General features: G+C 37.2%; 2 protein-coding genes across 11 annotated transcripts in view; one reads left to right on the top strand and one right to left on the bottom strand.

Moving 5' to 3' along the window:
• Positions 1 to 595: 595 nt before the first annotated feature.
• Positions 596 to 19395, bottom strand: Cnot7 (CCR4-NOT transcription complex subunit 7). Of its 7 annotated transcripts, none has more exons than XM_027391211.2 (8): positions 19261 to 19395; positions 17683 to 17894; positions 15563 to 15756; positions 10164 to 10202; positions 8642 to 8803; positions 5109 to 5253; positions 3991 to 4101; positions 596 to 2188 (listed from the first exon to the last, which is right to left on the bottom strand). In XM_027391211.2, exons 2-8 carry the CDS (start codon positions 17797 to 17799, stop codon positions 2060 to 2062), a joined length of 897 nt encoding a protein of 298 aa, XP_027247012.1. In that variant the 5' UTR covers positions 17800 to 17894; positions 19261 to 19395; the 3' UTR covers positions 596 to 2059. The 7 variants fall into 7 exon arrangements, 6 of the variants coding, with proteins under 6 accessions (XP_027247012.1, XP_027247013.1, XP_027247015.1 ...); XM_027391212.2 differs by lacking the exon at positions 19261 to 19395 and adding an exon at positions 18841 to 19054; XM_027391215.2 differs by having other exon boundaries at positions 2057 to 2188; positions 3955 to 4101.
• Positions 19396 to 19490: 95 nt separating this feature from the next.
• Positions 19491 to 27986, top strand: part of Vps37a (VPS37A subunit of ESCRT-I) — a 43583-nt gene continuing 35087 nt past the window's right edge. For 2 of the 4 annotated variants that reach the window (XM_027391209.2, XM_027391208.2), the window contains exon 1: positions 19492 to 19934. In XM_027391209.2, coding sequence (XP_027247010.1) covers positions 19810 to 19934 — 125 coding nt within the window. In that variant the 5' untranslated portion in view covers positions 19492 to 19809. Of the gene's footprint in view, positions 19935 to 27986 lie in introns of all 4 variants that reach the window. The other 2 variants (XM_027391210.2, XM_027391207.2) reach the window with 2 other exon arrangements.

The following is a 27986-nucleotide window of genomic DNA, read 5'->3' as shown; positions in this document are numbered from 1 at the left end:
TTAGCTGCAAACCTCAGTTCTCCCCTAACCTTCCAGGCCTATGTTCTCTAGGCTCTACAGCACATGTGCAATTAAGGGAGTGCTCTACACTATACAACAGGTGGTTCAGAGCGGTGGATAACCAGGTGAGGGTATTGTGATACTCCCTACCCTTCCAAGATGGGAAGTAATGAAAAAGGGAAAATCCTTTTTCAAGGAGGTGCAGCTGAACTCCCCCAAACAGTAGATACCTGACTTAGAGGATAGTCACTTACAACAGAAAAATTACAGAGGTGAGCCACGACACCAGAAATTCTTACTCACTTCAGTACTTGGAAAGAAAAAGACAGCACAGTGGATGCAAAGGATTCAGAATGCCTTGCTTTATGGAACAAACCCCATGCTGGAGAATTAGTATATGGACCAGTTGGCCTTCCAGAACTTTGAACAATAAAAACCAAACCGATCTTTTGAAAGAGTAAATACAAAACAACAACAACAAAAAAAAACACCTACAGCTAGGGAAGCATGACCACTAAGTTCTACTGCCCAAATGGCTCAAGAAGTAAACACTCCTAAATAAGTGCTTCAAGAACAAAATCACCAGTCACAAATATGTAAGAAAACATTTCTAAAGCCTTTATTTACAAAAGCTTTAAAAACAAATAATACCCTCTGTTTTGCAAATAATGTTTAGTTTAAAAAGGACCGCCCAGTTACAGCATTTTAGTATCATGAATAAAGAATGTACAAGGGACATGAAGTATGTTGTGAACATTTGGAGACTTGCTGATATTGATTGAAGTGTAGATAACACACATTACAACCTGTAGTCCATCACTTCAGGGTAGAGTTAATGATCACCAAAATCTTCCAACACATGCTCTGGTCTGGTCACATATTCTGCATGGCTAAATATTTCACAGTCTCTTGTCAATATATATAAAATAGATTGCAAAGATATACACAAAAAAATAAACAAGCATTACACTCCTCAGGTAATTTTATTAGCTATATATATGTGTGTGTTTATACATATATTTTGCATTTTGTTGTTTTGCACCAAATCTCTCCATTATTTTTTGTAGCATCTATGAAATCACTTTTTTTTTGTTTTTTAATTTGATATAAAATGTACCTAAAGACTTGTTATCTTTGGACTTTAATGAAATTGATTTGTATAGTCAACAAATCAAGAACATCATAAATATGCCTATAAAATAAAATAAGGGTAAAAGTGATGGAGTAAAAGGAAGCCAATTAAGGGAAGTGTTGCTGTCATAAAATACAACTGTAGTTCCAACATCTTGAAGTGCAGCTTTCTGGCAGATAGTAAACGTCCAATCACAGGGCTTCTTCCTGAAGGGTGTAAAGCTAGTCTCAAAGTCTTCAGTCACAGAGCAGCCTATGCATGCCAATTAGAAACCAACAGACCCGAGATGTGCTTGGAAGGTTAAACACTATGCACAGAAACAGTAGTTACTAGGCTCTTCAGTAGTTCCTTGTCTTTTCTCTTAGTCCTGTTGAATCAACAATTTGCACAATGCATGTGCTGTACTCTGAATGTCAAAAACAAGTAAATACTGTAAAAAGGTGGCAGATGGTCATTTTTCCAGCAAAGAGCAAGAAAAACCACAATTTCTGATAAAATAGAGGATTGGAATTACTCTCTAAAGTGCAAACTTGATGGTCCACAATCTTAAATACCTATAAGTACTGCAGAATAGAAGGAGAGGCATGAAACAGGGAAATAAATTACAGTCAATGCTAGTTAATTTAGGAAAAGGGAAAACAAAACCAAGCTCAAGTAGGCAAAGTTTATCAAATTACTCAGTAATGTAGCTCTGTCACACAAGCTTGATAAGAAGTGTATTAAATTAAGGCCAGATTTAACCTGAATGTACTTTTATTAAGATCACAGCTAGGAAAGGCCATACTTAGTACTGAAAGCAGAAAATAAGGGCTACAAAAGGAGGGGGAGATATTGCCTATCATTTAAGGGTTTCAACCAGAGATAAAACCTATGTACAAGCATGTGTGTAACTCGTATAAAATAAAAATAAAAAGACTATTTTATATGTCATGACTGCTTGTTGGCTTCCTCTTCATATGCATTCCCTGTGCCGTTCTGTACATAAGATGAACCAGAACCAAGGCCATATAAATGACCACAGTATTTGGCATCATCGATATGGTCTTCAAAGAACATCTAAAAAAGGAATTTTGAAAGAAAAAGATCATTTTAATCAAAAGATAAACCTTGTAATTCTTATCTCAACACAGTAATTGTTATTCATTAGGTATAACAATGCTTTCGGTGAAGTTCCTTTGAGAACATATACTGACCATTTAACAAATAAGACTGATTGATGCCTGTAACTATAAGCATAAATCTGTCTTTTTCATTAACAATTATACCATTTAAAGCAAATTTATGAACATGGAAACAGACATTTTTATTTCACTAATACAACCAACTCAACAGAATGAGAGAAATAATGGCAGATGGGGAGGGGAGGTTATACCATTTTAAGTTGTCTTAAGTCTATGTGCAAAGCTGAACTAACTAAAACTAACCAAATCCTAAACATGTTACAGGCAGGAAACACCTGAACATTCTCACTACGTGACTGTCCTTGAAGACACCAGAAAATAAAGATAACAAACTGGTGCCAGCAATCCACCACTGACTTAACCTTTAAGGCATTTCAAAATGAAAATCCAAAAGGTGGTTTTACATTGAAATGAAATATTTACTTATCATGAGTGGACAATGCAAATAACTTCTGAATCAATACTGCCTGGCAAAACAGATCAAATGTGTTCTATCATTAGCTTGTTTCTACCAAAGAACTCACTCAAAATAATTCCACAGCATATACTTTGCAAAAATAAAAATGATTTTGTAGGCAAAAAAAAAAATTCAACCTACGATGGTTTGGTACAATCAATAAATTTTTTTTTATTATTGTCATCAATGAAATAACCATAACACCTATCACCTAATTATCTAACTTAAAAACAGACTTAGTTTCACTAAATACCACCCTTTCATTCCTAACAATTTTATATGTGAAGTTCTTAATGGAAGAATTCCTGATACAGCTTGCGGGTTTCGAGACAAAGTTTCTTGGCTTTGGAGGCTGTCCTGGAATTAGTTCTTGTAGACCATGCTGATCTCGAACTCACAGAGATCCGCTTGCCTCTACCTGCCGAGTGCTGGGATTAAAGGCGTGCACTGCCACCACTGCCCCGCCAGCTTTTCTTTTTTTCTTTTTTTTTTTGAGACAGGATTTCTGTATGTATCCCTGGCTGTCCTAGAACTTGCTCTGTAGACCAGGCTGGCCTCTGCCTCTGCCTCCCAAGTGTTTGGATTAAAGGCACATGCCACCCGATACAGTTTTTGATTCAAATATATATCAGACTTCAGATTTATAATCTAAAACCCCATTTAAGACTTAGTAAAAACTGTTAAGTTCTACTTTATAAATTCTTCAAAGCAATGAAGAATGACATGAGCAATGTATTTTCACCACCAATTTCAAGTAAGACAATCAAGTAAGACAATTTCAAGTAAGACAAGAAAATCTGACACAAACTGCCTGACTCAGAAGGGACACTTATAGGGCCTAAGAAAGCCCTTTGGAGTTTGCTCACTAGTAACCTTTGATCATAGATAGTCACTACTCTCTATTCTGTTTCTTTTCCTGAGAAATAGTATGCATACATGTTCATGATTTGATAAATCACATCAATTTTATTCTATAAACATCTTTCATGTAAAATAAATGGAATGTTTTTTTACTCTATAAAGAATTTACTCTATTTCCTTTTGAATTACATTTCAAGATGACTTATTTAACACTTTCACTCAAGTGTGGTGGATGTAACTTATATAGTACCTCCATTTATATCTTCACTTAGTAGGTTCTTAATCCCCAAAACTTTTGTCATCAGATTTTTAATGTTCTCTACCTAACAACCAAGAAAAAGGCACTGATGTCTTCATACTTCTCTCATTTTGAAAAAGGCCATTCCTGTAAGCAATGAATCAGATCCTGCTTGGTGCTGAGGTCCTATCCGTTCCAGCTCTAACTGTTCAGCAACTTCCTGTAATCCACCCTAGAAGGAAGAAAACCTGCTTGTCAAATAGAGAAAATGCTTTGGTACCTGAATTCACATTCATAAATTTAGACACTAAAAAGAAAAAAAATTTTTAATAATGTCTAAAAGATGGCAAGGAGTTTGATAAAATATGAATTCCTAATATATTTGTGGAATTTTAAAACTTTTTATTAGAAAATGAAATTCTAATAGGAAATTTTACCTTACCTGTACATTTTAAGGCACATGACAGGCAAATCATTTACCAAAGATATGGAGAAAGTAGTTCATATTCAAAGTAACAGTAATCAACCACACTCGATGTATTGAGCCATCAATCACTAAAAAACTCAGTAACAAGTCCAGGCAGTTTCTTTAAAATAATCTACCTACCTATCCATGAAACTGATTAACTGTTTAAATGAAGCAAAGACATCAGGAGTATGCAGATCACTGTCAATTTACCACACAACTTCAGTTTTTTGTCAGCCATGAAGAGAGGTTTACAAATATAAAACTTTTTAGAATGGTTTGCTATGATCTACTTACAGTAATACAGCTAGGACTGAGAAAAATTTTAAAACATGAGTGTGAAAGGAAAAGAGAGAAGAAAAAAAGAAGTAGAATCTAGCAATGAAATTCCTCCTTAAATAATAAAGCCTTTTTACTAAAACCAGACCTTCACTTCCTGGCTTTCGATCATACTTTGTATAGCAACTGTTTCAGTGTTAAAAACATCATGTGCATTATGTATCATTAGCAGCTGCTTGTAACATAGGACTGAAACACAAATGAATGAATGAATGAATGAATGAATGAATGGTACCTTGTCACTAGCCATAAAATCATTTCCATTGCTACTTCATAACTGTAATTTTGCTACTGTTATGAATCTTAACATAAACATCTGTATTTTCTGATAGTCTTAGGTGACTCCTGTGAAAGAGTTATTCTATGCCCAAGTTGAGAACCACTGTTCTAACTAACATGCTTGCTGTTCCAGATAAAGTCATCTGAAGCCTTACTTTGAGGTTTTTGCAGCTCTTCATGAGGTACTTCACATCATAAATGACAGGGAAAAATAATCGAAGGATCTCAAAAAAATCAAGTTCTTCTTCAGGCAAGTTAGAGTTGGTCAGGATTTTGATTAAATAGCCAAAGTCATAACCACTAATAAAAAGATTAAAAAAAAGTCCCATCAATAACAATGAAAGAAAACAGGTTTTCAGATTCAAAGTTAAACATATCATGCTATAGGCAAAAGAAATAAAAACAAATGTGCACACAGGAACAAAAAAAGAAACATATTCACTAATTGCAATGCAGAAATGCTGTCAGCTTATAGATCAGTGATCACTCTGAGTCCTAAGCTCATTATACTATCAATTCAACTCTATAGTCACTATAATAACATTTCTCTGATACTTAAGAAAATTCTGGGATAGAGAGTTGCTATTTAAACATGAGTACTTGAGTTTGATCTCCAGCAACCAAGTAAAATCTGAATGTTATGTAAACCCTACAAAATATACACCCCCCAAAAACAAAATAAAAATTCTAAAAAAAATTAAATGATAATGGACATTAAGAATTATGAATGAGAAGGAGAACAAAAAAATGTTAGACACAAGACATTTCAAAGGCAAAATCATGTAAAACCTTGTCACCATTTACATGACATGATGACACTTCCTGATTGCAAAGAATAAGTCCCTAACAGAATATTTCCTTTCCCATAAGTGACTATTAGTATGCAAAATTCCTCAATTGTTGTTTTCACATAGTATAATTCTCCAAGAGATATTATCAACAGATATTAAACATGAAAGGTAGGAACAAAGAAAAAGTGAAAACTGTTTTTTCTCCACATGATACAACCTCCTGCTATCTCAAATTGAGAGCATACAACCTTATCACTAGTCTTTCCACAGATGCCTAGTTTCCTCCACTCCTGAACTCCTTAAGATACAACTTTCTATTAGGCCTGCGACAGCCCGCCTTCCCTGAAGTGTCCGATTCCCAGAGATTTTTCATACCACATATATTTGCTGGTCCTGACCTTTAGGTACATGGATTTTCTCCACTAGTTTAAAGGACAGGACTCAGAGTTATAAAGTATCTTTCCCTTGCATATAATTTGAACTCTTAATTGGCAAATGACTTCTCTTTTGGAGGAGACACAAAATAAAACTTTAATTTGATTCTATTTACTTTGAATTTGAAAGGGGAGTTGTTTACCATACAAGATCTTTAATACAAGTACCTAAGAGAAGAAAACTTACATTTGTTAGTTTTCAAAGAAATGACCTTGCCAAGTTACCTAAACAACAGCACAATGGCTTTTGCTTACTTCTAGCAAAATATTTCAGTTTAGAATACACACACACACTATATATACACACACATACATATGTAGACATATATATGTATAATTTACTTATCCATGTTTTTTGACTGGGTTTTACTATGTAGCTCTGGCTGGGCTGGAAGTTACTATGGAGATTAGGATGGCCTGAACTCCAGAGATCTACCTGCCTCTGCCTCCTAAGTACTAGGATTAAAGGTACCATGACTGGCAAGATTTATTATTTCCAAAAATATTAATAAAAACAGATTAGAATATGGAAAATATTTGTGATGTTTAATGGAATAATTTTATAGTTTTATACATACATATACTGTACACTAATGTAGACTAAAATGTTGAATAAAACATGAACCCTGCTTGGTTTTGTCCATTTTGCTACCCCCAGTTCTGAGTCAATAGTACTTATTCAAAATATTGTTTGAGTCAGTGGATGTGTTATACAGTATAAACTAAAAGAATTGGTTATTTTGTATCTTTATAAGTATGAACATAGATAAAAGTTAGTATATGAGAATTCTTCTTTCTTTTTTAAAGCTTCATTTATTATGTATACAATGTTCTGCCTGCATGCAGAAGAGGGCACCAGGTCTCATTATAGATGGTTGTGAGCCACCATGTGGTTGCTGGGAATTGAACTCAGGACCTCTGGAGGAGCAGCCAGTGCTCTTAACCTCTGATCCATCTCTCCATTCAGAACTTACAACTTAAAACTCACTATATAATACCACATCAAGGTCTACTTCAGGAACCATCCAACATTATAATCATTTCCTGTGGAAGATTCTTATCGGAAAAAAAAAAAGTATGAAGCCTATCAAGATTAAGAGCAGTAAGATCTGGGGCGGTGGTGGCACATGCCTTTAATACCAGCATTGGGAGGCAGAGGCAGGCAGATCTCTGTGAGTTCAAGGCCAGCCTGGTCTACAGAGTGAGTTCCAGTATAGGCTCCAAACTACACAGAGAAACCCTGTCTGGAAAAACAAACAAACAAACAAATGTCTCTTTCTACCATTCCTCTGAAGAGACAGGCAGATCTGTCTGTCTCTCTCTTTTCGTCTCCTCTCTCCCTTCCCCCAATAACTCTTCTCAATAAAAAAAAAAAAAAAAAAAAAAAAAAAAAAAAAAAAAAAAAAGAGCACTAAGACCAGAGTAACACATTGTTGCTTTGCTGTTGTTGTTGTGTGTTTTTGTTTTTTGAGAAAGGGTCTGATTGTATAGCTCTGACTGGCTTGAGTTAAAGATGTGTGTCACTATGTCCAGCAACACAGTACTTTTCAAATAGAGACAGAAACCCTATTATCAAATAGTCAAATTAATTAAAAAAAAAATCAAACCCATAACATCAAAGGTCACTTTTAGTTCCAGAACTGCCAAATCAGCTGATTTATAAAGAAAAACATTTTCTCACACATACAAATAAATTAACTTTTAAAAAGGTGAATTAACTTCCTCGTAGAAACTTTAACTATCTAGTTTTATTTTATAATAATAAAGAATTAAAAGTAATCATATACAGAGTATATAAAATACTAGATGCTTTAAATAGGTTATAATTGACTACTGAGAAACATCTACAAGATGTTTTTCCTTAAGGATAGCCTTCCCAATCACCTCATCCAAAAATATAATTAAAAATCCCCTAATATCCCTTCTTTGAATTCTCTGTTATCAGTTGTTTTTCATAGAACTTATTATTATGTAACAAACCACACTAGAAATTAGGTCAAAAAGTATTGGTTTACCTTCAGCAGAAAGGAAACTACCTAGGAAGGAAAAATTTAATCTGTTGTATTAAGTTTTAGAATCTTAGTACAGTAGCTAAGATCAGGAAAGTACTACTAAGCTTTTAAAAAACGGCTTTCTTTCTATAAATACAAAAACTAATGTTTAAATTTATTAAGAACCATGGGTGACACAAATCCTCAATGGCTTTGCCAGGTTTCACTGAAGGTTTCTTCTTGCTTATATTCTTTCCACTAAGCACCATTACCTCTCAAAGGCTAAAACAAATCCTTGCTAAGAGGTAATGTAAACAAACAAGGTTATTCTCAAGTGAGGCATAAGACAGTCTCTCATGGTAGTTAACTAACATGTTTTTAGAACTAAGCATAGAATTTCTGATACAGAGACTCAATCAAGTATAAACAAGAGATAGGAGGGAAACACACTGCAATCTGTTTATTTATTTACCTATGAAATGACAACCATTTGACCCCTTCACAAAGAACCACTCCTGAAGTCATAAGAAGTTCTGCAAAGTACTGGGTCTCAATTCCTTCCTCCTCGTGTTTTTTAAACTGGATACCAGATGTTGTTAGTAGCTCTATAGAGTCCTGAGCATACATGTCCTCCCTGGCAGGAGAAAGAGAAAAATAATGTTCAAGACCACCATTAAACAGCCATTCTCCCACTTACACCTACAACTATAGTGCACAAACAGACATGATTGGTTTATGTCCAACTATCCAAATGCTTACAACTCTTAAGAGAAACAAAATGTAAAGTATCCAAAAGTAAATAATCATTCACAATAGTCCAGTGGTGAGTCCCTTAGCATCAACTCAATTCCATTAGTATCTACACATCATATGCATTTCCCTGGCTTACAAAGGGTCTTTTACTCACCAGAGGCTACCACAGACATGCTCTGTTCAGAGGCTCTCAATCTCTGCAGCTAGGTTAGTGCTGCCAGATGGAGCTGCAGCCACAGCTATGAGGGGTTTTCACACCTCTCATGCTCTCAGCAGAACCAGGAAGGAGACACCAAGTGGCAAACATCTCTTGTGGCTGAGTTAAACTATATTCCATCTTAAAGAAAAACGAGATGCCTCCTTTCACAAATGAGGAGCCTTTCTGTGGCTCTATTAAGCAGTAAACTCTTCAGAATTAAGGACTCAGCAGGTTCTTCCTCCAGCAATAACATACCTACATCAGAGGCAAACACAATCCTAGAAGACTACCTTCTAAAAACCAAGCCAAGAAACCTAACCATAAACCAGCTCTTCAAAATTTTACTTAAGCCAGAAAACAGCACAAATATGGTATCTGAGATATTATATTAAAAAGCTGAGGATTCATGAAAAGGTATTTTGTGGATTTACCACTAATTTTTATTTACTTCTTTAATTTAACATCTCCATTAGCAAAAGAAAGAAAGACTTTAATAAAATTAACAAAACCAAAATAAATGTTTGAATTTGACCAAAAGTATTTTGTAGTTTAGTCTCTGGAAATCAATTTCTAACACAATATAAAGGTCACTTTTAGTTCCCAGACTGTCAGGAAGGTAAATAACAAAGCTAAGAACTGAAACAATTAAAAAACAGAGAGGAGCCACAATCATCTTGTTACATCATCATTTCTCTTGGGAAATCCTTTAGGAAAAATAAATTTAATATATTTTCTTTTTTTTTCAGTTAAATAACTGATACTTCATTATATTAAAACATGAGAATCCCTTACACGAGAATCTCACCACCAGGTCCTTGGGCTCACACTGAAGCATGTCTGAACAAGTGTAGCTGACCAAGAATGCAGGAGATTGCACCAGGTTCATATTGCTCTTAGCCACATGCTCAACTTACTATGTTCACATCACATAACCATTACCAAACTAAATAATATATCAATGAGATAGGACAGTGAGTTTTGTGGTATTTAAGTCATCATATCCCAAACTTGCCCAATGATAATAATCACCAGGGGAACTTACCAAAAATATGGATTCCCAGGTCCCATTGCAGTCCCAGACCTATTGAATCACAGTTCCCAGGTGAGAGACCTGGAGGAGTACCTCGGTTTTTTTTATACAAAAGTAAGATTGGCAAACAAAGACATATGTACAGTCCCTTTCTCTCTCTCTTCTGCAGAGTTCACATAGCTTAGTCTAAGTTTTGTAGAAATGAATCTTTTATAATAAGGTTTGGTACAGATCTCATGCTTTATAATACCCAATTCATAACCATATGGGTAAGGTAAATCTCTATCGACAGGATGAAGGAAAATCTCTATAGTAAGGTAAGTGTCATAGCAATTATGAGTCATATTTCCAAATCAATGCACTGTCCTTTTCTGATGGTACCAAGTCGAAAACTTCTGCATTCTTCCTTCTTTACTCTTAAATACTTTAGCAATAAAGGAGAAAAATACTAAAACTAACCTTAAAAAGTAACTACAACATTGTTTAGTCAAAATGTAAGAATTTCTGCTGGTGTTGGCTATGCCTGTTAGATCCACTGTTAGAATTATAAATGGTATTAAAGACTAATCAACTACTGATGTTTGAGATAGCAAAATACCTAGTTATGACTGAACATGAGTGAAAAACATGTAAAAATTTCTAAAGTTTTCCTAAAGGCAGAGATATATGGTTATCTTCAATTAACATCCTAAAGATCCACTATCTCCTAACTCAACTATGTATAAGTACCAAATTCACTACTTTTATAATATGAACAAACCCTATTTAAAATCTTACCTTTCTAAACCAACATTAATCTACTTCTGGATTGCCTCTCAGGTAACCACCACAGGGTTATATAGTACCTTCTTTAAATGTCACTTACTTCCATACACAGACTTTCCTTTATAAGTCAAATTTGCTTTCATAAAAATATAAACTCCAATTTATTAAAATTATGCTAAAATCACAAAGTTAAAATATAAATAAGCCAGAAGGCAGATAGTCACAAGATGGTTAGCCACCTTTAGTTTTTAATCAACTCAAATAAATTAATAACAAAAATATTCCTAAAACTACAAAGGCTATAAATGACAAGACAAATAAAAAGGATATATTCCCACAGTCAAACTAGCAAGCTATTAAAACATACAATACTATTTACTATTTTGATGGATGAAACAGAGTAGGACTTCCCAACTTGCAAATGACTACAACTTCCAGAAAACAGAAGCAAGCCCACCTGCCTGTTTCTCAATATGTACATATGTGCCTAGTTAAAAATTACTTAAAATATCTCAAATATTCAGTCAGTGAATGAATAAATGAAGCTTAACATGTTTTTACCTTTGGATTTAGATCTCTACTTCCAATAAAAAAAATCACAAAGTTTTCTAAAGATACATAGATACTCCATGATTCATGAAATGTCCTGTTAAACTCATTAGGCTTAGAAAAAAAAAAAAAAAAAAAAACAGAACAAAAGGTGGGATATTATTAAACTACCTAAGAAACCAAGCATCTTAGCTTGGCAGCAGAGTACAATGCAAACTACCACTGTTTATGTACAAGAGAATGGCTGACTGGGAGATGGTGCTTGCTACTGTTACTCAAGTTTACAATATATATTGCTGCCTAAGAAAAAGGTCAAAATTCTAAACTCAGTGTCTCACCCATTGAATACCTACTACTTTCGTAGGATTATGAAGTCAAAAAAAGAGTATCTCACTAAAGAAGAACCTAAAACATACACTCTAATCATCCAACCATAGCAAATGGTTAGATACACTACAGTACATTAAAAAAAAAAATCAAGTAAATGATTACTCAGAACTCTGAATAGCAGTATCACATAGTAATGAGATGTCCTTAATATATATCAAAACTATAATAAAATAATTATAAAACAATTAGTAGGAAGTGTTGGGAAACTTGATAGTTGTTTCAATACTATCCAGTTTCAAAAAGCATGTTATTTTTGTAAACAAAAAGACAAAATCTGTCAGTAAATATGCTTTATAAGTCACAATCTCACGATGTTAGTCATGTCTTTATGTCTAAAATGCACACATTGTAAGTTAACAGCCAGTCTTTACCAAAAATAAATAAGTAAATAAAGCCAGATGGTGGTGGCACATGCTTTAATCTCTGTACTCTGGAGGCAGTAGCAGGTGGATCTCTGAATTTGAGGCCAGCCTGATCTACAAGGTTACACAGAGAAACCCTACCTCAAAAACAACAAAAACAACAGCAACAACAACAAAACCCTCACAGCCAGTCCTCATGTTTGTAAATCTACACTAGGCAAATGTGTTTACCTCATCAACCACCTTTCACAACCAAAGAGATACTGAGAAGGTGAGAAAATACTACTAAAACAAAACGAACAGTTTTTTTTTCTGCTTTAATTCCAGTAGTGGGCACAACCCAAGCTTACTCCATAGCACTGAAGCTTAGCTCTAATTGAGGAAACAAGAGCAGCCACTGTGCTCCTTAACTAAGGCTGTGACACTCCTTATTGCTAGAAAATCATCAAGCATTGTAAAAAAGAAGCAAAACACCTTAGCTTTAAAACAAACATTAATAAGATATGTTTGCTTTCACCCCCAATTATGTATAGTAATTAGTGATAAAAATACCAAGATGTCTAAAAAAAAGTAATTTTCACATAGAGAACACTATCTGTTACTAAATGTTTGCTACATAATAGTGATTTTTAGATATTACAAATCATATCTCCAAGATTCAGAGAATACTAAGACTTATAACTAAAAATCGAAGTGAGTGCAGGTATTTCTTATTGTATGTACAATACTCTGAAGTATCTATTCAAATCTTCTCAAAGTATCGATTAATGTGACACATATACTGTAACCACAAATATCTTTCCATATTCCAAATCTTTGTTATCTACATGTGATAAATAATGACTTGCATTTACTCTCATGATGCTAATGGTAAAACCAGAAACAACACTGGCAAACCTAGAACCACCCTGACTTGGACCAGTATGAGAATTAAGCACAAAAAACATTTACAAGCAGAGACAACAGAGAGGACAGAAAGTTATAATAACATTGAACAACATTCCTCATTGTACTGTAGAGCCTAACACACTGACACATTCCTTCTAGGCATTCATCAAGGTCTATTTCACCATTCTTCAACACATCCAAGATGCTATCACGACATTTTCCACATCAGGCAGTTCCATTTTTATCTTCTCAATGGCTTTTGCTCTACTTAACATTTTTCACTTAGTCTTCTAAAACTTTTTAAACTTCACCTTTATCTATTTTGTGTGTGTGTGTGCCTATACATGTTCATCACAGACACATGTGAAGGTTAAAGCACAACTTTAGTCAGTCAGTTCTCTCCTACCATATCAGTTCGAGAATCATACTTAGGTCAACAAGCATGGTGGAGGGCATCTATGCACTGAGCCCTTTCATCAGCCTTTATACTCTATACTCTTTTCTCTACCATTTCTCATGGCATTATCATTAGTATAAATAGTAGCACACACTTGGCAGTGAAACTACTTGTGTGAATAAGGAAAAACAAAACATGCTCAGACACTAACTAAAATGAAAGCCACTGCTATAAAAACTACTATCTAGCAAAAACTACCAATTTTACCATCCAACACACTGATGTATTAAGTACTGCTCCAAACCAAGTATCTTATTTTAAATAAACAAACAAAACTAAAAAAAAAAAAACAACAACAAAAAAACTAAATCAATGCTCTAATGTTTAGTTTGGGGGGAAAAAAGAACTTTAAAGAAATAAAAATGACAAAAAACTAAAGAAAAGAATCTTCATTTGAGAAAAGGATGGAAGGCAATTTTCAGTTTGCTCTAGATTTGTAGTATTAAAGAAACATTATAACATTACAGTGGAGATGAGCACTTTTAGCCTGTATAGAGTCTACAGAGACTAATGTCACTATAGTACTAGACATTAAAATACTGTCAGTATTATTTATAGTTAGCACAATGCATTTAAAAGACACACAGCTGTACCACTGACACTAACACCACTAAAACCATCAGTCCTGCTTGCTATTCATTAGGTCTTACACATTAAATAGTGCATATTAATCAAGGAATTCTTACAATTAACTAGCATTAATTTTCTTCTCGTTTCTGTTGCTATGTTTCCAACGAGACTCTGCTATTATACAAATACAGGCTACCAAACAGAAAGGCACTAAAATATTGTTACATAGTGCAGAATATACTGTATGTTTTATTTCCTTACCTTAATAGAAATAATACGCCCCTGTCCCCTATTGGGAACTTATAATCTGAAGTTCAGAAGTCACATAAGCTCCATGAGTTATCAATGTAGCCCAACACAAAAGTGTAAACTTTTTAAAAATTTTGTTATTTTTGTTTTCATTGCTAAAATCTCAACTGCATGGTTCTTGAGTATGACCTTTGCAAATAAAAACATGTGTCATAATGTCAAAAGGATGGACTCTACTTCATGAAGTTCCCTCAGCTACCAAGACTACAATAAATAATGTAGAACTATTTAAATGAAGGCAACAGACTTTAGACCCAAGATTTGAATTACATATCAGAGTCTGGTATATGAAAAGTTTAAGAATACTATTACATTTTCTGTATGAAGATCAAGAGGTTTCATGGGTTACATGGGAGCAGTCATTAAAGAACAGAGTTTGAAAAGAAAACATAACTAACTTTCCAAGAAACAATTTATTGCATATGGTAAGTAAGTATCTACTTAAGATGCAAAGTATGAGAGTAATAAAATAAAAAATCTCTTCACAGGAACAGTGACTATTTCAACAAAATCTTAACAAATCTACAGTGGGATGGGGTTGTAGCTGAATGGTACCTGCTTGATTGGGAGCAGCAAATGTGCCTCCCCACTTTTGAATTTCATATTGGGTACAAAAAAGTCAAAGTTTTAGGTGTAGTAACACACACCTTTAATCCTAGCATTTGGGAAGCAGAAGCAGATGGATCTCTGGGAGTTTGAGGCCAGCATGGTCTACGTAGAGACCTGGGCTATGTAGTAAGACCCTGTCTCAAAAGAGCCAAACAACAACAAAATGTAATAGTAAAATCAATATCCTAAGATTCATGTTTTAGGACCCAGGTTTAATCTGCAGCACCTTAAATAACAGCAAACAACAACAAAAATACAATTTTACAACTTTCTGGAAAAGCAGCAGTCACAGTTTAGAAATAACATCTCTATCACTGAATGGTATTTGAAATTAGAAGCTTTTATTATCTCAATCCCTTTTGCCTCATAATAATAAGCCTAAGCTTTTGAAACTCTAAATTTAATAAATTTCCGGGAAATTTATTCAGTTAGAATTTCACTACATTTAAACCCAATTCCTAAAATTAAACTAGAAACAAAAAGTTGGGGTTATATATTTATTTCCCACTTACGTCAAATTAAATTTAAAATTAAACTGCCAAGTTGAAGTTCCTGGAGGGTATTCTCCTTGCTCATTCATAAATGTCAGTCCTAGCTGAATTATCTTTAACAAGTCTACATTACATCGCAATAGTTGGTATTGATAGTCAGCATTGCTCCTGAATTCTCCAATGGGCCTTGCAACAACACCTGGAAACTCAGTGTCCTGAAAAATAATTTTAAGATTCATTATTTACTAAATGGGCATAAATAGGATCCATAAACTCTCAAGATAATTTCAGATATAATTCAGAGAATTCTATTACAATGATATTCTGTATGTTCATACTCAATTAGGTACTCTTCAAGTATGAAGAATATTATTTATTTTTTTTTCCAGACAGGGTTTCTTTGTAGCTTTGGAGCCCGTCCTGGCACTCCCTTTGTAGACCAGGCTGGCCTCGGACTCACTACTTTTTCTTATTAAAATTTATCAATAAATTATTACCCTGTACAGATAACTCATGATAAACTCAAGCAAACATTTGCTTCGTATCCAAGGAAAAGAAAACCCACAGAAATCATGTCAAGATTCCCACTCCCTCTTACAGGCTGTTATTATTTCTGTACTGCAATTCCTTATCATCCAAGAAATAAATGACAACTAGGAATTTTTTGCTGCCTATAAAGTAACCCTCTCTGCCCAAACAGAAAGTTTCAGCCCCAATTATGGATAAGTTATACCTCTAATACATGGAATGTCTATGTATAGATATTCCTATTTTAAGCAAGCACCCTCAGAGAAGCACTTTTTTAAAAACTTGTGATACTAAGAAAATTATGTTTTAGTTTAGCAGGAGAATTCAAATTAAGGCTAGCTAAAAATGAAAATGAAATAGTAAGCCAATATTAAACAGTAAAGAAATCAAAACTTCTTGAATTTAGTACAACCACCAGCCAATTATTACATTCTATAATCATTACACCAGACTTGAGGGAGGTTGGGGAAAGATGTGTAAGACACTAAAATACTGCTTTCTGGAGCTAATAATCGAGTGGATCTAGAAAACAAAAGACTAGCTTTGATGAACACACAGAGTGCAGTAACAAAGCTGAAAAATAACTGTACAGTCTAGGCAGACTGAATTCCACCTATAAGAACAGAGTTGTTTAACAACCTATCGTGTTTCTGTAGCTTCAGCAATGTTTTCCTAAGAGGTCTAACTGGGTTTTGTTTGTTTGAAAAGATACCCAGGAACTCACTGACTTCTGAAACCTTATCTGGTACTAGTAGCATGGCCTTGGGAATGCTCAGAACTAGCTGACATTCTTAGACAGGCTTTAGTGTTCTCCTCTTGAATGTAATGGTTTTACAAAATTTCAACATCAGACAAGTACATTCTGTAACTAGGTCCCAACAAAGACAAAAAAAAAATGTGTAAACCATAAAAATGATTAAATTTCTCACGCTAGCTAATGCCCTGTGGAGCCTTGGTACCACCCTTGTCTTCTCAGCAGCAAAGACTCAGTAAGAACCCACAGGAATACCAGCTTCCTTATAGCATTCAATTCACAGCAAAGCCTGTCTCCCCTAAGCCCTTAAAACCACCCGACACAAGTCGGTATCTTAAAGTACTTCTAACACTTTTATTCAAATGCCCATGACTCCTAGTCCTTTGTCAATTAATGCTAGCAAACAAACTCAACCTGTCAAATACAGGTTTGTTTCTGATGGGCTTTGCTGGAGGGACTAGACATTTTTTTCATGATTAAATTAATCCCTTGATATCAATGAGAATGGCTTAATTCAATATTTTTTTAAATCCCACTTCAGGGCCTGGAGAGTCAGTTCATTTGGTAAAGTGCTGGGCACGAAAAAACAAGGATTGGAGTTCCACCTCTAGAATCTATGTTTTTAAAAGTGCATAGTCCATGTGCTTGTAATTTAAGTGCTTGGAAAGCAGAGGCAGGTGAATCCCTGGGACTTCCTGGCCAGGCAGCTTAGCTTAATCAGCAAGCCCCAGGCCAGTGAAAGAACAAGTCACATTCACATACACTTACATACACACGAATACGCAATGCACATATGCATGCACAAGATTCCCACTTCACCCTCACAAAAGGCATTTTAAAGATTCAGTTATGTCCATACCATTGCAACATAATTATATTTTCGGATAACTTGACGAATCTTCTTCATCTCTTCATCCAGGTTACAAGCCCAAACTTCACAAATTCTTTGGCTATGATCTACAGTTGCTGCTGGCATAGTGACAGCACAAGGAGTCTAGATGCCAAGCATCAAAATGTTACACTTGATTGAAGGTTTGTTTCATAAAAATATTTTACCCTTTACTTGTGTACCTGTTGAAATAAAACCACCTATATTATAAATGTGAATCATAAAATAGGGCTGGTATAAACTTCAGGTTACTTGATTCATAACAAAATCAAGCTTTAGAAAGTTACTTTGCTTAAGATACACAGCTAATATATAGAGAATAAAGCACTACAACACGGATTCCCAGTTGATTATAAATTTCACTAATTAAAATCTGCTCTCAGTTCAATTCACTCCACACATAGCTACGATCCATTTCAAGATTTAGAAAAAACAAACGGAAATCAACAAGATAAAATGTCTCCATAACAAAAGTAGCGCTTGCTTTTATTCTTCCAACAAAACACTTAAAATCTTACTTGATTAAACAATTCTGCATTACTGGCATTGGTATCCACTCAAACCAAATCATAGAAAACATCAAAAAAAAAAAAAGAATTAAAAGTTCTGAGAAATCAATGTTCATGCGGCGGGAGGGAGGAAAGAAAGAAGGCAATAAAATGTGGGCATCTAAAATTTTCGAATTTCGGATAAAAAAAAAAAAAAAAGACCATTTCTCCTGGCTACCAAAGAGGGACCTCAGGTTTCTCTGGTCCATAGACACAACATTCACGTTATACAATGCTAGGTAATACAAACAGAAGACTTTGATTCTTAAGCAAGAAAATACCAAATGTTAGATGGAAAAACAAAACGAAGACTCAGAACAACCAACCAGCCAAATAAACAAACAAAAGCGAGTAAAAGAGGATGGCCTTGTGTCCTGAAGTCGCAAATGTAAACTGGAGTCATCTCAGAAAGCCAAGGTGATCCTGGGCACGCCTTCTTTCTTCCCCTTCTCCCTGCTCACACAGGCGCATGCACACACTACGGAAAACACTGTAAGGTAACCCCTCTTTCTTTCCCCCACCCCTCTTCTCCGCTGCGGTCTCAGGGGCCCTCAGGAGGCACCAAAGGCCTTCTCATTACTGAGGTCGCATGTCCTCCGTGGGCTCCCAGAGCAACGTGAAGAAAGCAGAGGCGCGCTCATGTCAATGATAGCTCTCTTCGCTGGCAGACGGCCAGGGCGAAGGTGCTGATAGCCGTGACTAGAGCCAGATTGCCTCGCCACCGCAGCGAAGACCAGCTCCTAGTTCACAGGCAGGCCACCGCCCTCCACTCTCAATTTCCTCCCCCACAACGGAGTCCCAGGTACAAAGCGGTGGCGTCATCACTGCGCGCCGCGCTCCTGACAGGCCCCCGGCCCGTTACCCCCTACCCCCCGCCTCCTTGTCTGCCAGCTCCGTCGGCCACGGCCGCTCTTCAGCGGGCGCCATCGCGCGCCCTCTCAGGTTCCCACTCCCGCCCCTTTCCCACTGGCCCCGCTCGCCCGGGCCCCGCCGGATGTACTTGTGTCTCTGAGCTCGCGCTCCTCCTCTTCCTCCTCGCCATAGAGATAGCACCCGGCGGCGGTGGCGGTGGCGGTGGCGGTACCGACGGCGGCAGCGGGTGCCCCATAGACACCTCTCGCCCTAGAAAGGGGAAAGGGTAGCAGCAGCCGCGCTGCCCAGCGCGCAGCCGTCGCTCCTCGCACGTCCCGGCGAGGGCGCGGCATGATGACGCGAGCGCCGAGGGGGCGGGGCACTCGGGAGGCGGGGCAGGCAGGTGACGGACGCCCGGCGGCCGCGGAGCTCGGGGCAGGCGGCGGGCCTGGCTAACTGACGGGCTTGCTGTTGGACGCGAGCGGACCGGGGACCCGTCTTCCAGGCTGGTTGTCCTTTCCCAGCCTGCCCGCCGTGGAAGCTCGTCCCGCCGGAGCCAGGGACTCGCGAGCGCGGCGTGTGGGAGAAGACGCGGCCGCCAGCGCGCCGGCCGTGCTGGGTCGCCCCGGAAAGGCTCGGCTAAGCGAGGAGGAGCAGGCCTGAACCTTCTAGGGCCTCGGGCCGGGACCCGAGGAGGATGAGCTGGCTCTTTCCCCTGGCCAAGAGCGCGTCGTCCTCCGCGGCCGGGTCCCCCGCCGGCCTCACCAGTCTCCAGCAGCAGAAGCAGCGGCTGATCGAGTCGCTCCGAAACTCCCACTCCAGGTGACTGGTGACTTTGACCCAGGGAAAAGGAGGGCGGGAGGGCGGGCTGGGCTGGGCTGCTTGCAAACTCCCGAGCCGATCCTGCAGGCAGCTCCGCCAACTGCCTCCTGTTGATAGTTGTTCCTGTGTGTTACACGCCTGCTCCCTGAGTGTGTCCGCCGTGTCCCACCTCTGCTCAGCTCGTCTCCACTGACAACACGGAATCATCTCTCTCTTGATCTGTTTTTTGTATCCCTAGCTCTCACGCTAATATTTCCTTTGATTGACCTAATTGTAGCATTGCTTTTGAATTGTTAACATGCTAACGCTTGGCTAGAGACAATTGGGAAGGGTAATCCCCAAGTTTCACAAAATGAAAAATTAAACTGTTGCAACACCAAATGAAAGGGAAGCCAGTGTTTTCCTCTGTTAACTCTGTCTGGTGATAGTGCTTTTCAGTTGTAATTAAAGGTACCCCTGTTCCAATAACGTCTTTCTTGCAACTCTTAAGCGTTTGTTCACCTCTCACTTTCTTGACTTGGGCTCCACATTTAGTAATTGACGTGCAGACTCTGGATTATCCATTGTCTTTTGAGTTTGCTTATTTTATAGTAGTCAAACTAGAAATACAGGAATTCCGGTTATTTTAACTTTTTTTTTTTCTCGTAAAATCGTTTGCTTCAGCATTTTCTGTTAGATATGTCCTTGGCCGCTAAGGGTTTTCAGATATCAGAATTACTTTATGATATAAGAGTTTTACAATTAATTAACAGGTCCACAGCCTATTTTATGTATAGAGGTCAACGTGATTAAACCCTAGCCTTTCAAAAGCCTTGTCACATTATACACACTATAATATGCAATATATTTTTAATTATTATGTAATATATAGATATACATCCATGAGATAATAACATTGAGTTATTGAATGCACCATCATCAGGAATTATTCTTATGTTACACATCCGTTTTTTTTCCCCAAGCAAGTAGGTTATAATCTGCAGTCAGTTTGCTTTGCAAACCAGGCTGTACTTGTATTTTGCTTCCCAAGTGATGGGATTAAAGGTATGTGCCACCATACCAGGTGCCCATCTTCCTGTGTTTGTCTCTACCTCTGTGTAGCATTCCTTCTACCCTGTTCACAGAACAGGCGTTCACAGAACGCCTCTAGAAAGAGTATTTTCCAAGGAAGGAGTGGCTTCTTTTATCATCCTTGAGGAAAAGGAATTCTTGTTTCTATGACTTTGAAAGGAAAAAAAATGGGACAAGAGATAAGAAGAGGTAAGAAGGAGAATTTGCCTCTGGAAGCCTTCAAGTCTCCCTTGGTTCAAGGTTCCTAGCATGCCCAAGTGCTGTACTTAGGGTATCAATCTTTGAACCCCAACTCAAGCCAATCTTTGAATGTTTTGTTTTGTGTTTGTATGAGCTATACTTTCAAGATATTATAAAATAAGCTGACTAACTTTTAAGAAACACGACAAAGGGTTTCCCCTTAGAATGTCAACTTGGAAAACTGTAGACTGTCAGTGCTACTATTGCAGAAACATTTGTTAGCTTTATTTTCTGTTCATAAGGCCGGTGATTTTTTTTCTTCTTGGAGGCTGAGATGGAGCTTTTGAGACACTAGAATCTCTTACTGCTAAGGCTAGTAAGTGAGGAAAGTGATCTCAAGTTTGTACTTTGGTCCCAAATAGAAGTAATAAAACAGTAATTGAGGGAGTCCTGGTGTTGGTTGAAGAACAGTCAGTACCCATGCAGAAACTATTTGTGTGCTAATCTTTGAACTAGAAATTTTGGGCATGTGACATTATCTACACATCTTTTAAGTTCTTGAGATTTTATTTAATTGAAATATTGCAAACTTACAAATTAGATATGAAGAATTCTAAACATTTAAGAATCTTGTAAACACTAACCATTTCTTAACTTCTCTAAAAGTTAGGTTAATCTTACGGCTATTTTATTTTATCAGTGCTGCCTGGCAGGAATAAGTGGGAAACATCCTAGAAGACTAAAGGTGTTTAACCAAAAGAACAATGACTGTTATGAAAATGAAAAGTAGAAGTTATATAGACTGGACTCTAGAGCTAATCTTCTAAATAATAACCACACTATTCATTTTACCATTGAAATTTATGAGTTCACACATAGATAAACAAGTTCTACTTAAAGTTTACTTTAGAATACACTGTTGCTGTCCTGTCCAGGTCCATTTCCTCTGATTTTTTTAAAGAACACCTGTTTTTGTTCTGTTTAATAATCTTTGGGATACAGATTTAGTGGAGATGCTTTCAACCCCAGGAGGTGTAAATAACCGGTGATGATGGCCTCAGCTCACACCCTCACCTCTTTTGTCAGGAGGAGGAGGACTCCTCTTAATCTCTTCTTTTCCTTTTTCTTTCTTTTTTGGCCTTGACCTCACAGGAGCCTTCTGCTTCTGCTTCCACAGTGCTGAATTAAGGCATACATCACCATGCCAGACAGAAGTAGGGCTTTTGACTTCATCTTGGTAAATAGAAATTGTCAGGGAAGTCCAGGTTTTCTCAATAGTTTAAAGAGCTGTCTGGGAAGAAAAACAAATGAGAGGAAAAAAGCACGTCTTGTGTTTTAGATATTACTGTGTTCATTTGGACCATGATTGAAGGCTGACAGTGAGGTAACATAGAAGGACAAGATTTTACTGCTAAATTAATGAACTCTGGAGTGAGCCTCCTTTCCTCTGTGGTACTTAGTGTTTAAGTCGTAAGCTTTAAGATAAGTAATTCCTCACTGGTAAAGTGACTTTCACCCTGTTGTTCAGTAGTTTGTGTTTGTGATTATCCTCGCTAACCAGGCTAATGCTTAGTCTCCAGAAGGGAGGCTGTTTAGTAGAATTTCTCTATGCTGCACCCACAGTTAGAAAATACAGTTTGAGGATAACAGTGACTGTTCTAACCATTTCTCTCTTTCCTCAGTAACTAAAGTTAGTTAACCTCTTTATTAAATTTTTTTTGTCTCTAACACAACCTAAAGTTACATTGTGAGTAGTAATTATTATTTGCAATCAGCTATGTAAATCCAAAGTTATATGAGTAATAAGTCGTCTTTATTACCTTTACCTGGATCTCCCAGGTAAAAGGCTTCTGTATTCATTTTAATCATAGTTATATAATAATGGAGTGCTTGTTTTGTTTACATATTCATCAAGAGTCTTGAGTTGGTTGTGATGGCATACATCAGAACTGTTCTTTTGTGTTGCTGTACAGCTGATAGACTCCCTATCAAAGAGTCTCTGAGTCAGGAAGTCAGGAGATGCAGATGGGTCATTAACTGGTCAAACAAGCGTGGGTGGTCTGTCCTCTTCATATGCCTTATGACCACAAAACTGAGAGAATTGATTGTCTGATCTCCTCCTGCTCTTCTTAACCAAGAAAGTCAGTTGATCCCTCAAGCCCCTCAATGTAATGACATTCTTAAAGGCAGAAAGCAGTGAATATGAGCACTGTAGGCTGGGGGGGGGGGCACGAAGGAATAGAAGCTTTGTAATGAAATTGTCCTGGATTTCTGTTCTGATTCTAACACATACTAGCCTCGAAGTCCCTTGATAGAATTGTGATTCTTCGTATGTGAAATCTGGAGGGTTGGGAGGTGCTAGAGAGACTGAAGAAATAGAAGCCAGAGTTTTGAGCATGTGAGGCTAGTATTCTACCACTGAGTTACATCCCTAGCTCTTTCTTATTGGATATTGATATTTGAATAATGGAGACATTAATTGTCTCATAGTAGGCACATAACAAATTACACTCCTTTTTGTACTCTCCCTCCTATCCTCCTGCTTACCCCCCCCTTTCTCCCCATCCCACCCCCATCCCCACCCCATCCACTCCTCAGAGAGGGTGAGGCCTCCCTTGTAGGATCATTGAAGTCTGTCACATCATTTGGGGTGGGACCAAGCCCATCCCCCGTAGAGTATCTAGGCTGAGAGAGTATCCCTCTATAAGGAATGGTCTCCAGAAAGCCCATTCATGCACTAGGAATAAATCCTGTATCAGATGTTTTTTTCAAAAGCACAAACAAAAACTTGTAGTAAATAAGGGTTTAGTTGTTTAAGAGATGATTAACCTCTGACTAGTTCACCTGTAGTGAGGCCGAACATCATGGCAGTAACATGTTTCACAGCTGCTCACTGGACAGCAAGGTTAAATAAGAATAAGAGACTGGTCCTGTAATCCTCTTTAAGGGGTGTGCTTCTACGAACCTAAATCCCTTGTTTACTGGGCCACCTTGTAAGCTTCCCTCCTTCCCAGCAGTAGTACCACGTGGGGACCAAGCCTTTGTCACATAGGCCTTTGGAGAACATTTCAGGCCCAACCTGGAGCAGGTACCCTGTTTTATTTTGCATCTGAAGCTTTTTTCCAAGAGTGTGTTCTCCCTTTCCCTAATTGCTAAGTCTTAGTTGACTTTTAAATATACTGTTCTCTACCAGGTTTCTTTTGTGTTTCTACAGCTCTTCCTGTAGTCTTGGTCATTATTTTGTCTGTCCTTTAGAACACTGCTAAGAAGATATTATGAAATATGTGGGACATGTCACACAGCTCTTGAAAACAAAATCAAGCAGTTAACATTAGAATTTCTTATATCAGCATTTTCCAACAGACTGATTTAGGCTAAAGTATTTTCCAAATAACATAGACCATTTATTTGAGCTATTTGTTTTAAATTTCCAGTTTTTTGGCTTTTCATATCAACTGCATATACGTATATGCATATACGTATGCAGTTGATATACATATGCAGTTGATATGTACATGCTTAATTTTTTTGTTCCAAAGATATTAATCATAAAAATTTGAAGTCTCCTATTTGCTGTTCCTTGAGGGTTTTTCTTTTTCTTTTCTGGTTTGTTGAGTTGGGTGCCTCCCTTCTAAACTATTTTTGAAAGCTTTGATGTTCTTATTTCTGTTTTTGTGACTTTCTACTTGTGTGTGTTTATCTTTTCTATAACTTGCCTAAGGAAACAGAGGGAAAAGAATAAGCTCACAATTATCTGTAACTCCAGTTCCAGGGGCTCTGATGCCAATGCACATAAAATAAAGTTAGATCAATAAATAATATACTATTAAAAAAGAATAACTAGTTCTATACAAGGTAGAGTCAGTAACTTTCTACAGCACTGCCATTTGCATTTTCAGTTTCTTGAAGTCTATCTCACGGTGTTATTCTTAATGCAGTTGTTTGATTTGCATTGACTGCTCCTCACTTTGTATTGCTCATCTTTGAGGGTGAAGGTGCTTTCTTTTTCTGTCCTATCAATTGAATCTCATCTCTTATCCTTCCTAAAATGTCTCACTGTGTAGCTATCTAGCCTGGAGCTCACTATGTAGATCAGGCTGGCCTTGACTGTGTTTATACTCCTGCTTCTGAGTCCCAAGTGCTGAGATTATTATCACCTGCCTGCCTTTTGTCTTTTATCTTGCAGGGTTCTCAGATTTCCTTATCTGCTTTTGGTAGTATTTGCTTTTCAGTGCTGTACTGATTTACTTTTTTGAAATCTTATCTTAAGGTTTTTTTTTTTTTTGAAATTTAGTTAGGAAATTTGAGCCCTTTGAGAGGTTTACCTGTGAATGATCTGAATTTCCCAGTGCTGTGGGAATGTACATGGTATCTTCATCTTGAAGCTGTCTCCTTTAGAGACATAGCCATCTCAGTAGTTCCAGTTTCTTGAAAATTGCTGCATGCATAGTATATCTGTTCAGCTCTACTATATTTGGGGAAATCCTTATTAACAATAAATAGAAGCCAAATAATGAATGGTTATTTATTTTTTTAAAGGTAGTTTTTAACCATAACTAATGTGGGTTTTGGATTCAAGTTTTAGGGACTACCAAAAATGTGAGGCCAATTAATTATATATTCCAATTAACAGAAGTTAAAAACAGTTTAGATTTATGTGTATGAGTGTTTTGCCTGCATGCATGTAAGTGCATCATGTGTGTGCATGGTGCTCAAGGTGAGAAGAACGCATTGGATTTTCAGAATTTGGAGTTATAGATAACTGTGAGCTGCCATCTGGGTGCTGGGAACTGAACTTGGGTCCTATACAGGAGGAGGAAGTGCTCTTAACTGTTAAGCCATCTCTCCAGGCCCAAACGTTTTATAGTCTAGAGTAGCAGTTCTCAACCTGTGGGTCACAATCCCTTTGGGGCTGAATGATCCTTTCACAGAGGATGCATGTCACATATTCTGCATATCAGATATATTAAAGAGTTTTGGAGTTAGGAAGGTTGAAGACTACTTTTCTAGATTTATATCACTCCAAAGACTTAGAAACCCTAAAGTAAAACTTCAATAGTAGGGTACCTCCTAATAAATGCAAGACCCTGGGTTTAATACCTAGCATAGTAACTAGTGTCATTCTGAAGGTAGTTATGAGAATGTTTATCATAGCATGGTTTATATTAAAATTTAAAAAATATATTTAATAGAATAAGTGATCATATGTTACAATATCATGCAGCCATTAAAATAGTAAACTAACATCTCTACTAATGTGAATTTATACTATCACAATAAATTATTGGGTGAGGAAAAGCAAGTTATAAAATTGTACAATATAATTATGGTTTTGTCATAAAGGATGTAAATGTAGAAGATATTAGAAGGTTATAGTAGTAGTTGTCTTAGTGATAAGAGGTCCCAAGTTGTTAATATAATTAATCTCTCAACTGAACTTTCCCATTGAAAATAGAGTTATTAGAGTAGCAAATGTCAGCTAAGAGTGGTGGTGCCTGCCTTTAATCCCAGAACTTGGGAGGCAGAGGCAGGGTGGATTTCTGAGTTCAAGCTAGCCTAGTCTTGGTTAATTAAGTAGTTACATATCTGCCTGCTGTTTTATAAAACGCACCTGGGAATATGCATTACTATTTACCTTGATTAACGTGATTTGTTCACGTCTCATTAGTAACACAAGTATCACTTTATGTCATGTTCCATACTTTGTTATGAAGGCAACTTTTCAAAATTCTAATGAACAACTAGAATGAATAATGTGAGAAATGATTCCAAAATCATTTCCACCCTTCACTTTTCTCCTCCTGGCCTTTCCTATGTCTCTGCCTCTCACTGTTCCTCAAATGTATGGCTACTTTTGTTATTATTACACAATATACACACATTTGTGCATAAATATGTAAATACAACCCATGAGTTTAGTGTGTGTGTGTGTGTGTGTGTGTGTGTGTGTGTGTGTGTGTGTGTGTATGTATGTATGTAAGCATGCATGCATGTATGCATGCATGTATGTATGTGTGTAAAAATGATTGCAGGGTTGACCACTTGGTTTGGGTAACCAGTTAAGGAGCTCATTTGTGGCGAAGATTAATTCTCCTGATCTCAGTAGTCCTTGGTTGCGTGTAGTTCTGTGTCTAGAGGGGGCACCTTGCTACATTAGCCTGTCTACTCATGTTGTCCTTGATAACCTCTTGTCACCGTATTATGAGTGAAGCTTTTCTGTCATTTCTAGGAGACACAACCTCACAGCAGGTTTTCTGGCCCTCTAGCTCTCACAGTCTTCCTGCTCCCACTTCCAAGACATCCCCTGAGTTTGAGGTGCAGGGGTTGTGTTGCAGATATATCTATTTGGGCAGGGTACCCCATGATCATTTGTTCCCTGCATTTTGACCAGTTCCAGTTTTCTCTAATAGTCTTTGTCTATTGTAAAGAGAGGCTTCTTTGATAAGGGGTGAGAGCTACACTTATGTGTGAGTATAAAGATAAGTATTTGAATGCAATTAGTAATTATCCTGGCTTAGTAAAGCAGAGGTAGTAGGTTCTTCACTAAGAACTGTGGCATCACTAACCCCAGGTAGTTGCCAGGTTTCCAGTACCAGGCATTATTTCCCTTGTGTTGAGCAGGCCTTGGGTTTAATTAGACAGCTGCTTGTTTAGTGCCAGGATATGAATGCCACCGTTGCACCCTTATGGATGTTTTGCCATGCTGGTCAGTATTGTGGCTCATATGTGTCACAGCTGGGCAGGACTATTGATTGCTTCCCTCCCTTAGCAGCTTGTGTCTTAATATGTTTCCTATGATTG

The sequence above is a fragment of the Cricetulus griseus genome (assembly GCF_003668045.3).
Source record: "Cricetulus griseus strain 17A/GY chromosome 1 unlocalized genomic scaffold, alternate assembly CriGri-PICRH-1.0 chr1_1, whole genome shotgun sequence".
NCBI lineage: Eukaryota > Metazoa > Chordata > Mammalia > Rodentia > Cricetidae > Cricetulus > Cricetulus griseus.
The sequence above is the reverse complement of the archived record's forward strand: the minus strand, read 5'-3'. Positions and strand labels throughout refer to the sequence as shown.

Coding starts and splice junctions, on each gene's coding strand:
- Cnot7 (XM_027391211.2), bottom strand. CDS start 17,799: ATGCCAGCAGCAACTGTAGATCATAGCCAAAGAATTTGTGAAGTTTGG. Junction 15,757..17,682: donor AATATAATTATGTTGCAATG/GTATGGACATAA, acceptor ATTATTTTTCAG/GACACTGAGTTTCCAGGTGT. Junction 2,189..3,990: donor CCTTTTTCAAAATGAGAGAA/GTATGAAGACAT, acceptor TTCCTTTTTTAG/ATGTTCTTTGAAGACCATAT.